We start from the raw sequence: 13,087 nt of genomic DNA on the forward strand, positions 1-13,087 counted from the left end.
GGACTGTGTTAGAATACTACGTCTTTTATTTGCCTTATAAAAGACAATGGTTGTAAGTTAACGAAATTTAACGATGACCACAAATTTCATATGGAACGAAGGGATACTGCCTCATCGAGAGCTACATTTTCGCGGACTGTGCATTTATAGCATACGGGAGACAAGAGATCTGTGGTTTATCTGGGTGGAACTTGGGTTTTGCGAAACTAGACCAACAAACACGCAGTGTGTTCCAGTTACGTTAGGACTGCTTGTGTGAAATTCCAAACTACAATGTTACCTTGTGGTGTATTGCCCCGTTATGACCCTTGTAGTTTCAAAAACAATCGTCAAAGCGCTAGCATCGCCGCAGCAGGTGTTCTGGCCGCAAATGTAAGGGTACGTGTCTGACCCTCTCGGAAATTGTCAGTGGAAAAAGCGAGGCAAAATTTAATTTTTTGAGTCCTTCATCGTTTGTGGGCGATAATTCATTTAATTCGAACTTGAATACCGAGGGGCACATTCCTGGTCGCTCCTTCACGATAAAGACCCCACAAAGCGAAGTCGTGTGCGAGGTTTTGGCCAGCAAACGAATCCCAGTCCTTGATCACCGGCCGTATTCGCCGGATTTGCCTCCGGCCGACTTCTGGTTGTTCCCCAAATTGATGCTATGAATGAAAGGAGACCGTTAGGACCCTAGTAAAGGAATCCAGGAAAATTTTATTGCAGTACTAAATGCGATTCCAAACAAGGACTACAATGATAGTTTGAAAACGCTTTTAAAATGATTTCATTTGCTTGTTAATTCAGGGGAAAACTGTTTTGAAACATTACTGTGATTTGTGTGTATAATCCGTGACTTATTTTTCATATCCATAGTCCTAAAGGAACTGTGACACACTTTGTACTTTTGGCGCGACTACAAGGTAAGTGGTAACCTGAATGTACCTACAGATACAGATACATCTGTATTCTGGGTAACGGGTGCAGTGATGGAGAGTCTGTAACAGCTGCAAATATAATCTCTTCGGTAGATAGGGAATATTGTCGGTTCTACTAAGGCGAGCCATCGGAACAAGAGTCCTGACGGCGGTATGCAAGTTCTCAGGCGCAATAGCGCACGGAGTCTCTCGTAAATAAATCGCGTTCATAAGTGACACGATACAGTAGTGATGTCTCAGATGTTATCACAATTAATGTTGCAGATTTCATAACACCTTTTTGGCTGGAAGTTTCTACAAGGTCAAACAGAACGCAGATACATCAGCGGTGATATTTTATGTTACGCAGACAAAGCAATTTCACATCTCTTACTGTATTTTATTTTTTACCTCGGAGTGGTTTTATGTTTCCACGACAAAATACACCGATAATCCAAAACATTATGACCACCTGTTTAGCCGGCCGGTGTGGCCGAACGGTTCAAGGTGCTTCAGTCCGGAACCACGCTACTGCTACCGTCGCAGGTTCGAATCCTGCCTCGGGTATGAATGTGTGTGATGTCTTTAGTTTAGTTAGGTTTAAGTAGTTTTAAGTCTAGGGGACTGATGACCTCAGATGTTAAGTCCCATAGTGCTTAGAGCCATTTGAACCATTTTGAACCACCTGTTTAATAGTGTATTGTTCCACTTTTCAAACACAGTATAACAGTGATTTTGCTTGGAATGGATTCTACAAGATCTTGATAGGATTCCAGAAGTATGTGGTACCAGATGTCTACACACAGGTCAAGCAGTTCCCGCAAATTACGGGACGCTTAGAGCTTAGAGCCATTTGAACCATTTTGAACCACCTGTTTAATAGTGTATTGTTCTACTTTTCAAAAACAGTACAACAGTGATCCTGCTTGGCATGGATTCTACAAGATCTTGACAGGATTCCGGAAGTATGTGGTACCAGATGTCTCAACACAGGTCAAGCAGTTCCCGCAAATTACGGGACGCTTAGAGCTTAGAGCCATTTGAACCATTTTGAACCACCTGTTTAATAGTGTATTGTTCTACTTTTCAAAAACAGTACAACAGTGATTCTGCTTGGTATGGATTCTACAAGATCTTGACAAGATTCCGGAAGTATGTGGTACCAGATGTCTCAACACAGGTCAAGCAGTTCCCGCAAATTACGGGACGCTGGTTTACGGGCACGCAGCTGGTGCCCGATATGTTGGTTGCTTGGTTGGTTTTGGGGAAGGAGACCAGACAGCGAGGTCATCGGTCTCATCGGATTAGGGAAGGACGGGGAAGGAAGTCGGCCGTGCCCTTTGAAAGGAACCATCTCGGCATTTGCCTGGAGCGATTTAGGGAAATCACGGAAAACCTAAATCAGGATGGCCGGACGCGGGATTGAACCGTCGTCCTCCCGAATGCGAGTCCAGTGTCTAACCACTGCGCCACCTCGCTCGGTGCCCGATATGTGTTCTTATGGATAGAGATCAGGCACATTTGTTGGTCAAGACATTAGTGCGATTTCACTATAGCGCCCCTCAAACCACTGTAGCACGATTCTGATCTGGCAACACGGACAGTTATGCTGCTGGAAGATGTCATCACCGTTGGGGGAGAGACTTCAAATATGAAGCGATGCAAGTGGTCCGCAATAATGTTCACACAGTTCACTGGTGTCGTGATACCGGCGACTGCCACCACAGATCCCATGAACGCCCAACTCAGTGTACCCCACGGCATAATTCTACCCTAACCGGCCAGCATCTGTTGTACGGCGCATGTTTCCTGCAGCCATTCGCTTGGATGATGGCGCGTAAGGATCCAGCCATCGACCAAGTGTTACAAGAAATGCAATTCAATGGACAGGCGACACGTTTCTAGTGATTGACGGTGAAAACTCAGTGATGCTCTGCCCACTGCAATCATAACTGACGATGTGCCTAGGTCAACAAAGGAACACGCAGGGTCGTGTGATGTGGAGCTTCATGTTCAACAACGGTGTGCTCCGAAGAACTTGTGGCTGCACCAGCGTTGCACTCTATCGTCAGACCTGCCACAGATCGCTGCCATCCTGGATTACACAGTGTGGAGGGGGGGGGGGGGGGGGGTGTCCTCCTATGATGAGACGCGGTCGTCCTATACCATACGGCCTACTCGTTATTTCATCATCCTTCAATCACTTCCCATAGGTGCTCACGACAGCAATATGCCAACAGGCGAGCAGCTTCGCCGTTTAAAGTATTCTCGTTTCCAGCCCGAGCGCCGCAACAATAGGCCCTTTGTCAAAACCGCTTATATCAGTGGATTTCCGCATATGCGGCCCATATCTTCGCTGTGACTGCCCATTCGTCTCTTTTCCGTTTACATTCTTTCCTTACTACGTCACGTGCCTGCAACACCACCAGGAGGCACTAAACTTAGTGGTGGGAAGTGGTCATAATGTTTTGGCTCATCAATGTATTTATCACATGCATGTATAAACTGAGAATATCCACAGGTTTTGTCATTCCAAGTATGTTACTGTTTCAGGCTTTTGTAGAGGTTGAAGCAAAAAAAAAAAAGATACTTTTATTAAAAAATTTTTAAGTAGGTAGTTTTGTCTTGTTTTCGTAACGACTGGTGAGGATTTTCTATTGGAAAGCACTCCATCATATCACAGACTAAAATCAGATGGGTGATTTTATTCGGTATTTTTACTTACATTTGAAATTATCGTTAACTGGCAATGCTCTAAGTAACAGAGATGACCTCGCCCCACCTACTTTAATGACTGTTTGCAATGGCTGTGGTATTAACACTTTGCTGACCGGCGACACCACAGTGGTGTCGTGCGCGAAATAACGGTCAACGGCCGGCGACACAACAGTGGTGTCTTGAGCATAGTACCGCGCGGTGGCCGGTGGCAGCACATCAGTACGACGGTGATCCCAAAAGTAAGGTCTCCTATTTTTTATAAGTACATAGACCTGTTTATTTCTACAATGGTTTACATCAGTTTACAGCTTGACCATTTAGATATTTTTCGACATAATCACCATTTCTGTCGATGCATTTTTATGGACGCTGTGGCAGTTATCGTATGCCAATGTGATACCAGCTCGCCGCCATGCTGCTCAGAAAGTTATGAAACTCTTCTTTCACCTCGTCGTCGGAGTTGAATCGCTGGGACCACAATTAACGCTGACAGGTACTGTGAGACTCTGAAAAAACTCAAACGGGCAATTCAGAACCGGAGAAGAGGAATGTTGAGCAAGGGCGTACACATTCTGCATGACAACGCTCGCCCACACGTCGCTCGGCAACCCGTTGCTCTCCTGCAACAGTTTCAGTGGAACATAATCACCCACCCACCCTATAGTCCTGACTTGGCGCCCAGTGACTACCACCTGTTCCCTAGATTAAAAGAACATTTGGCCGGAAAGCGATTCAGCTCCGACGACGAGGTGAAAGAAGAGGTTCATAACTTTCTGAACAGCATGGCGGCGAGTTGGTATGACATGGGCATACAAAAACTGCCATAGCATCTACAAATATGAATCGACAGAAATGGTGATTATGTCGAAAAATAGCTAAATGTTCAAGCTGTAAACTGATGTAAACCATTGTAGGAATAAACAGGTCTATGTACTTATAAAAAAATAGGAGACCTTACTTTTGGGATTACCCTCGTATCTTTTTCATTCTGTTGGTGTTTTGTTTAGGTAACAATAAGTTACACACATCAACAAGTTTAAGTACTTGTGCACTTTCATCATGGCAGACGAAAGAGACGATACGATTATTTATGATGAATGCGCGGACGTCTTGTCTGACGTTCCGGACGACTTGGCCGATTGGGAAGAAGACATTGGATATTAAAAAAAATGAAAATGAAAGAGAATCGTCGGACGATAGTGAAATACGTCCAAGAAGATTTCGGCAAACGCTACTGTTGCCATCTGATTCGGATCAATCAGACGAAGAAGACAGATTTTGATTTACTGAGGACCAATAATAAATTTGAAGGATCTCCGAGTCCACACATATTTCCCAAAGATACACAGAGCGTCGTGGATATCGTAGAGTTATATGTTGGAAACGATCTATTTGCATATCTTAGCAACGAAGCCGACAAGTATTACAGTCAAAATTGCAATAGAAGGACACTGAAAAAAATGCCAAATTTGTCCACGTTACGGGATCAGAACTTAGAAAATGGTTTGGGCCTGCTATGCTTATGGGAACTGTAAAAAAAAGCAAGGATCGATGATTACTGGTCAACGAATCCTTTGATAGACACACCGATATTTCGCAAAAAGATTCCTGCAACCGATTCAGGAAAATATTACCATTTTTACAGTTTTCCGCCAACAACAATAAACCGGACAATGCCGATCGGCTTTCCAAAATGCAATTCGTAATTGATTATTTTTCCAAAAAGTTTAAAGAAACGTTTAATCTAAGTCGAAACATCTCAACTGATGAGGGAGCGATACAGTGGCGTGGACGATTAAATTTTAAAGTTTACAATCCGTCGAAAATTACCAAATATGGGCGTACTCATTCGGATGCCGTGTGGTTCGAGTACGGGATACATTTCCCCATCCAAGATATATTCCGGCGATGGACAACCTTTAGCAAAAACAATGACAGAAACTGACACCTTCTTACGGAAAGTGGCATCACGCCTACATGGATAATTACTATAACAGTGTAGAACTTGCAGAGAAGTTACCTGAAAAGAGTTTGTGGAACGATACGGCAAAATAGAGAATTTCCGGAAAAATTAAAGCGCGCAAAAGTCAATGTATTTGAAGCTTGTCATCAACGGAAAGTTGCCAAGCGGCCGGCGACAAGCCAAGTAATCCGAATTAGCGCTGCCGGCGCCAAGCGAATAAATTTGTACGACATGTGCGGACGGCAAAGTGTTAAGAAGAACGGTGTAATGTTCCTTTGTACATGCATGCATGCTCGAAGGAACCGGCACTGCGGGGACTACAGCCGTTTTGCAATAAATGAAATACATTCACAGTTGCGAATACGAGCAGCCATCAGCTGTTTAAGGAAATGAAGACAATGAAAATTTGTGCCAGATGGGGAAACGAACCCGGATTTGCCACTTTACGCGAGAGGTCGCTTCAACCGCTTTCACTATCCGTGCAGGACTCACGGCCAGACCCAAACTACCAGGTGTAGTCGTTCCTGCGTCACAAGCGGGAAATCCGGGTTCCTGTCCCAGACCGGCACAAATTTTCACTGTCATTCTTTTATACAGCTGGCTGTTAGTATTCGCAACTGCGAATACATTTCATGTAATTTGGTGACGAGTACTATAGTTAAATAACGAGTAGGATGGTACAGTACTGGCCATTAAAATTAATACACCACGAAGATGGCGTGCTACAGACGCGAAATTTATCCGACAGGAAGAAGATGCTGTGATATGCAAATGATTAGCTTTTCAGAGCATTCACACACGGTTGGCGCCGGTGGCGACACCTACAACGTGCTGACATGAGGAAAGTTTCCAACCGATTTCTCATACACAAACAGCAGTTGACCGGCGTTGCCTTGTGAAACGTTGTTGTGATGCCTCGTGTAAGGAGAAGAAATTCGTACCATCACGTTTCCGACTTTGATAAAGGTCGAATTGTAGCCTATCGCGATTGTGGTTTATCGTATCGCGACATTGCTGCTCCCATTGGTCGAGATCCAATGACTGTTAGCAGAATATGGAATCGATGGGTTCAGGAGGGTAATACGGAACGCCGTGCTGGATCCCAACGGCCTCGTATCACTAGTAGTCGACATGACAGGCATCTTATCTGCATGGCTGTAATGGATCGTGCAGCCACGTCTCGATTCCTGAGTCAACAGATGGGGACGTTTGCAAGACAACAACGATCTGCACGAACGGATCGACGACGTTAGCAGCAACATGGACTATCAGCTCGGAGACCATGGCTGCGATTACCCTTGACTCTGCATCACAGACAGGAGTGCCTGCGACGGTGTACTCAACGAGGAACCTGGGTGCGCGAATGGCAAAGCGTCATTTTTTTGGAGGAATCCAAGTTCTGTTTACAGCATTATGATGGTCGCATCCGTGTTTGGCGACATCGCGGTGAACGCATATTGGAAGCGTGTATTCGTCATCGCCACACTGGCGTATCTTCCGGCGTGATGGTATGGGGTGTTTAATATATTTTGTATGGGATCTAAAATTTAAAAACCTCTCTCACACCGGCCTGATTTAGCTTCACTGATCAGGATTGTAAAAACATGCGAATATTAAGGGAATTTTCATTGACGAAGCAGGCTTATCACATTAACACAGTTCAATACTGTTCTATCCTGATTAAATTAAGCTTAACTTAAATTCCATAAGGCAGTGAAGCAATTTCGAAGTCTCGGTGCGACGAAAATTATCAGTCGATCTCCTGGAAACATTTGTAATAATTATTAACCTTCGGTGATCACATGGGGAAGACCGGAGATCTGCTGGTAAGACCGTGTTAGCCTATTTATTTGAAGTAACTGGATATCTTGAGCATACAAAACGGCAGGTTCGTCCAGTGTAAATCAGACGTTCCCCACTGATCCCGTGCAACACAGCGTAGGAAGCAGACACTGTCAATAATAATAATCCGTTAAATAATACGCGAACACACTTACTTTAGTTTAGTTCATGTATTAAATTCCTTCTCATACAGAATCTCATCAAGATGGCGACTAGCTCGACAATACATACATATACATCCTTCTTTCACGACTCATCGGCAAGAAGTCCCCATTCTTTTTCCTAAGAGAAAACATAGATAGCAGAGAAGCTATTCCATGGAGTAAATGGACGCTCCAAGGAATAATTGGGCTTGAAACTACTTTGCATTGATAATCGGTAAGATAAGAAGAGATATTTCGAGATATGTACTGAGTTATATAATTTATAAAATTTCTGAAAATATCACGGAGAGACCGCTGCAAGAGACATTACAGGTGCCATCGGTTACACGCCTCGGTCACCTCTTGTTCGCATTGACGGTACTTTGAACAGTGGACGTTACATTTCAGATGTGTTACGACCCGTGGCTCTACCCTTCATTCGATCCCTGCGAAACGCTACATTTCAGCAGGATAATGCACGACCGCATGTTGCAGGTCCTGTACGGGCCTTTCTGGATACAGAAAATTTTCGACTGCTGCCCTGGCCAGCACATTCTCCAGATCCCTCACCAATTGAAAACGTCTGTTGAATGGTGGCCGAGCAACTGGTTCGCCACAATAGGCCAGTCGCTACTCTTGATGAACTGTGGTATCGTGTAGAAGCTGCATGGGCAGCTGTACCTGTACACGCCATCGAAGCTCTGACTCAATGCTGAGACGTATCAAGGCCGTTATTACGGCCAGAGGCGGTTGTTCTGGGTACTGATTTCTCTGGATCAATGCACCCAAATTGCGTGAAAAAATCACATTTGAGTTCTGGTATAATATTTTTGTCCAATGAATACCCGTTTATCACCTGCATTTTTTCTCGGTGTAGCAGTTTTAATGGCCAGTAGTGTAAAATTAGATTTCCTGGTGTAATGGGTGGTGCACGAACGGAAGCGCAGCCACGTACCTGGCGAGCAGTATGACGAGGTCCCGGCGGTACTGCGCCGTGAGGATGGCGTACAGGTAGGGGTTGGCGCACGAGTTGAGCGGGTAGAAGAAGACGAGCAGGATCTTGGAGCGCGTCACGTCGATGAGCGGGTAGCCGGCGACGGCCGTGAGGCCGAAGAAGGCGATGGGCGCCCAGCAGGCGAAGTCCGTGAAGACGAGCAGCGCCATCTTGTTGGCGACGGTGAGCTCGCCGGAGCGCGGCGCGGCGTGGCGCGTGTCGCGGCCCAGCGAGGCGTAGATCTGCGCGTAGCAGACGGCCACCATGAGGAAGGCCAGCCCGTTGCCCGCCAGCAGCACCACCAGGTAGGCCACGTCGCCCGCGCGCCGCGCCTCCATCGGCAGGCAGATGCTGCGGGCACAGGCCGTCAGCGTAATCTGACACGCACGCCACAGCCTAACGTAACGGTCACCACACTCCGTCTCGCTTTTGTTACCCACATCGATAGCAGCGCCGCGAGCGGCCAGCAAGCAATACAGTAGAGCAGGGGCGGGCAGGAATCCTGCACGTGTGCGATGCACTTGCACGCGTGCAGTTAACAGTCGTTCTGCGTGCACACAGGGGCAAGCTGGCCACCCGCTTATCTCCCCTCCCCACCATACCTTCTATCCGCTCCTTCCCCTGCAATGCGTTTTGTTTCCTAGCTTGCTTTATTGAATGAAGGAATAAGATTAGTAGGAGTGCTTGAAGGATATCGTGGTTTGAAAGAGTACCTATTACCTACGATACGTTTTATTTAATTATCACAGGTGGAGTGGAACAAAATTTGTACATACAGACAAACGCAAACAGTTACTTAAATTTTCATCACTGATGTTTCCTCTTAACCGACAGTTACTAATTCAGCAAATGGTTTTCCAGCTCTCGCTATATTAAGAGCAATCTTATAACTTGCACGTACCGCTGGGCTATTATTGTTGTCGTCCTGAAAAATTGAAAACAGTGCTCCATAAAATGTTAAATCAGTTGGATGAGAGACATGACGAAAGGAGGTCGCAGATCTCTCGTGACCACAGCAACTACGACAGATTCATCTAGTATCGTCAGACCGCTCTTCTTAAGCTCAGTCAATTTCTCCATCCGCTCAGAATCCGACAATAAATTGTACTCGTCCTTGTGAAATTTGTTATAATGACCTTCAATACTAAACTTCCGCTGACCACCGAGAATACTGCCACATATTAAACATTTCGAATTTTCACGTTTTTGCACAAAGAAAAAATGATTCTCCCATTACTTTTTAGAATATAGCAAATCTCCGCTTCTCCGTTTCCTTGTTTCACTCTGCATTTTCCGGTTCTTGAAATACAACATTCACTACGTAGTGGTCGCTACGCATCGACGTCCGCAGCTTAGCCTGGCACTACACTGCCGCAACCTGCCGGCTGTCGCCACTGCCCCATTCGACGATTGCACGCGAGCAGCACACGTGCAGCGCAGTGCGCTCATGAGCCGCGTGCAACGTTTGCCCGCCCCTGCAGTAGAGCGTCCATTAACCGAACGTCGGTCAACCGAACGACCGCTTAACCGAACTGTGTACTAGTGATGGGGAGCTCGTGAATGACTCGTTCAAATGAACGCTTCACTCCAGTGAAGTGTGAACTAACCACTCAATTTCAATGAACTGGTACTTCAAACTCTTCACAGATAGCACACTCCACGCTTTTTTCTAGTTCACTCACTCTCTTCCACTCTCCCTCTCCCACTACATCGGCGCTACGTCACTCATCCTCCCTTCACTTCAGTCCTCCCTCTACTGTCTGTCGACGAATCGCGCTGTGTTTGTGGGGAACGATAGGTTTACGAGGAGTTGTGGTGGTGAGGGGCGAGGGGAAGGCAGCGTCAGCTGCTTCCTGCACTGCTGACATCACTACCCGTGACTGTTTGTGCAGTTAAACTTCGCGTCTACGGGTAGCCTACCGTTGGCAGCGCTTGAAGACAGATGAATATTAAAGATGCGAACGAAGAGGCTGGCTGTGTGAACAAGCACAGCCAACATTAAAATAAAAGGTTTGTTAACAACACTGAAAGAGGGATTTTACCTGAAATCGTACCAATGACTACAGGTGACAGTTTACGTTTTGAATCTGGAGGGTTATTGTTCTCAACAAAAATAAAATCTACTGGAAACCTTCTGACCAATTACTTAACGTAGGTATATAGACTTTGTGACAGTGGTAAACATACTCATTCTATTTTGGATTAAATTTTAAAAGGAACATAAAATTGGACTGCATTTCGTTGGTAGCCCTAGTTTTCAGTCCATGAATACAACAAATAAGGTTTCATTTGACAGATAAAGACTTTTTTGGGCGCTTCATGAGAAAATGTCGAGCAAGATTAAATGTAATACGTTCTTTATATGTGAAAGGCTTCTCTGTTTATCTTTCCTTTGTCCCCTTCGACCATGCTCTATTTAAGTTAACTCAGACGCTGTAAGAGCGTAAAACGTTGCGTGCACGTTACTGCATAGTTCGGCCATCTGTTGGTAAAATTATGAAGTATTACGAAGCTTTATTGTAAGAGCGAGGCGAAGCGAGCGTAGCCGCGAATGAGCGGCAAACTGGGCAACTTCGTTAGGCTTCCGTACTTCATGAATGAACTACTTCATTTGAACGCTTCACGGCAAAGAGTGAAGTTCACGGGAACGAACGGGAATGAACGAGTTCGACCCATCTCTACTGTGTACTCGCTCGCACCTGTTACTCTCCCACCCTACAGTCCATCATCCCCCTCACTCCCAAACCAAGTTTCCCACAGTAGTCGCCACACTGGCCCACCGCTGGCGGAACATTGCTTCTAATGGGGCCTTCACAAGGCGCTGCTGACCGGCCACGCCGCCAGTCGCTGTGTTTCAACAATCAGCACACTTCTGTCGGCTCGGCACTGGCAGTAGGAGTAGCGGCGGCATCAAAGCTGTTCACAGCAACAGCTGCGCCATCTTAGAGTTGAGGCGTGCCGCTCCGCGCAGTTTGAAGGATTGCGCGCCCGCAACAAGAGCTTCTCACGGTGCAAACAGTCACCTTCAGTTCTCTGTCACGACCACTTGTGTGCTGCTGCGTGAAGAAGTGAGGGTCAAGTACGAGATTATTACTATATATTCCTACTGAAGTTGCCTTTGTTTGTTACTTTGTAATACTAAAAGAGATGCCTGTTTTTATGAATAAATTTACTGTACAGTACTTCTTTTTGGCAAATAAACATGTACAGTTCGATTATCCGAATAAACCAGTTCTCCGAACACCCATGTTCCCCAATTACTTAGGATAATCGACGCTCTACTGTACTTCTGAATACGACATCGGATGAGTGAGAATACTAACATTTACGGGGTGAACACTAATAAAACCGACAAGCTGCAGGTATAGATTCCTGGCTGGAAATGGAGGTGAAAAGGTCCTGTGAACATGCACCCGGAAATGCATCGTTGCCACGGTAGATGGCGCTGCCAAATGAAAGTCTCTCTGACCACGTGCCGTGTGTTCCTTGTGTGTTTCAGGCTGTGTGATCGATGCAGCGTGCTGTAAACAGCAGAATGGTCCGATACTCATGTTGGGAACAGGCCGAGATGGTGTTTTGTACGCCCCAGCACGACTATACCGAAACAGGTAGCGTCACAGACACCAACAACCTCACACAATACTTGAAGCCCTCTTCGGGCATTTGTTTGATCATGGATCCTTTCAGACACACGAACGTGCAGGGAGGCGGCGTATAATGAATTCTACTTTAATTGATGAAAGTATGTGAATGCAGCTTGCCGCTGACTTCGTGTAATGTTTTGTCTGTACAGAGGTGTATCTGTCGCCTTTATTAGCCCTTCACTCTCACACATAAATTTGTACAATACAGTTAGGGCCTCCTGTTTTATCTTTTGGGCTTATCCGTGATAAGACAGGCAAACAATTATGCTAATTGAGGATTCTGAGTATTTTCTCGGGTTTCATTCGTTCTCTCTCTCTGTCCTTTATCTGTGTACAGTTTTAAACCTATTAATTTATTTACGTGGAATCAGCCCAATAGAATCTCTGGTGGAGCCCTTCGTCTTAATATTCAGCGGCTGGTTTGCTGGAAAAGATCTTTACATTTGTTATTATTGTTAAGCGCTGCATTCAGTTGGGAAAAATCGATCGTTTGAACAATTCGTTCATTTTACGACAGATTTAGAATTTCAGATGTGGACGAAGCCTTTTTGGACGATTTTATCAAAACTCGGAGACTGCAGGCTCTCTTCGTCACAGCTGAAACTTCCCCACTAATTACAGGGCCAAGACAATCATCAATGATTCAGACAGAGAACTCATTCGTCATTCACTCTAGAATAAAAGGGTCACAAACCTTATTTCTGAGGAAAATAGTATATTCAGTCCATCTCCATTACATGTTCCGTTTTCTGTTGATTCCAAGTCTTACGTAATTTTCGTTTACCGTTTTTCTCTATCCACCAATAACACGCTAGTGGCACAAACTTTACTAGCTCGTTTTAGCGAGAAGAAGAGCAAATATCTCTTTTAGCAACCTGACAATC

General features: G+C 45.4%; 1 protein-coding gene across 1 annotated transcript in view; it reads right to left on the reverse strand.

Annotated features, from left to right (window-relative positions):
* Positions 1-255: 255 nt before the first annotated feature.
* LOC126132440 (lutropin-choriogonadotropic hormone receptor) overlaps positions 256-13,087 on the reverse strand; it is a gene marked incomplete at its 3' end in the record, with an annotated part of 796,081 nt that continues 783,249 nt past the window's right edge. The window contains 2 exon segments of the mRNA XM_049915180.1: positions 256-297; positions 8,499-8,910. Coding sequence (XP_049771137.1) covers positions 256-297; positions 8,499-8,910 — 454 coding nt within the window.

Source organism: Schistocerca cancellata, chromosome 1 (assembly GCF_023864275.1).
Source record: "Schistocerca cancellata isolate TAMUIC-IGC-003103 chromosome 1, iqSchCanc2.1, whole genome shotgun sequence".
In the NCBI taxonomy this organism is placed as follows: Eukaryota; Metazoa; Arthropoda; class Insecta; order Orthoptera; family Acrididae; genus Schistocerca; species Schistocerca cancellata.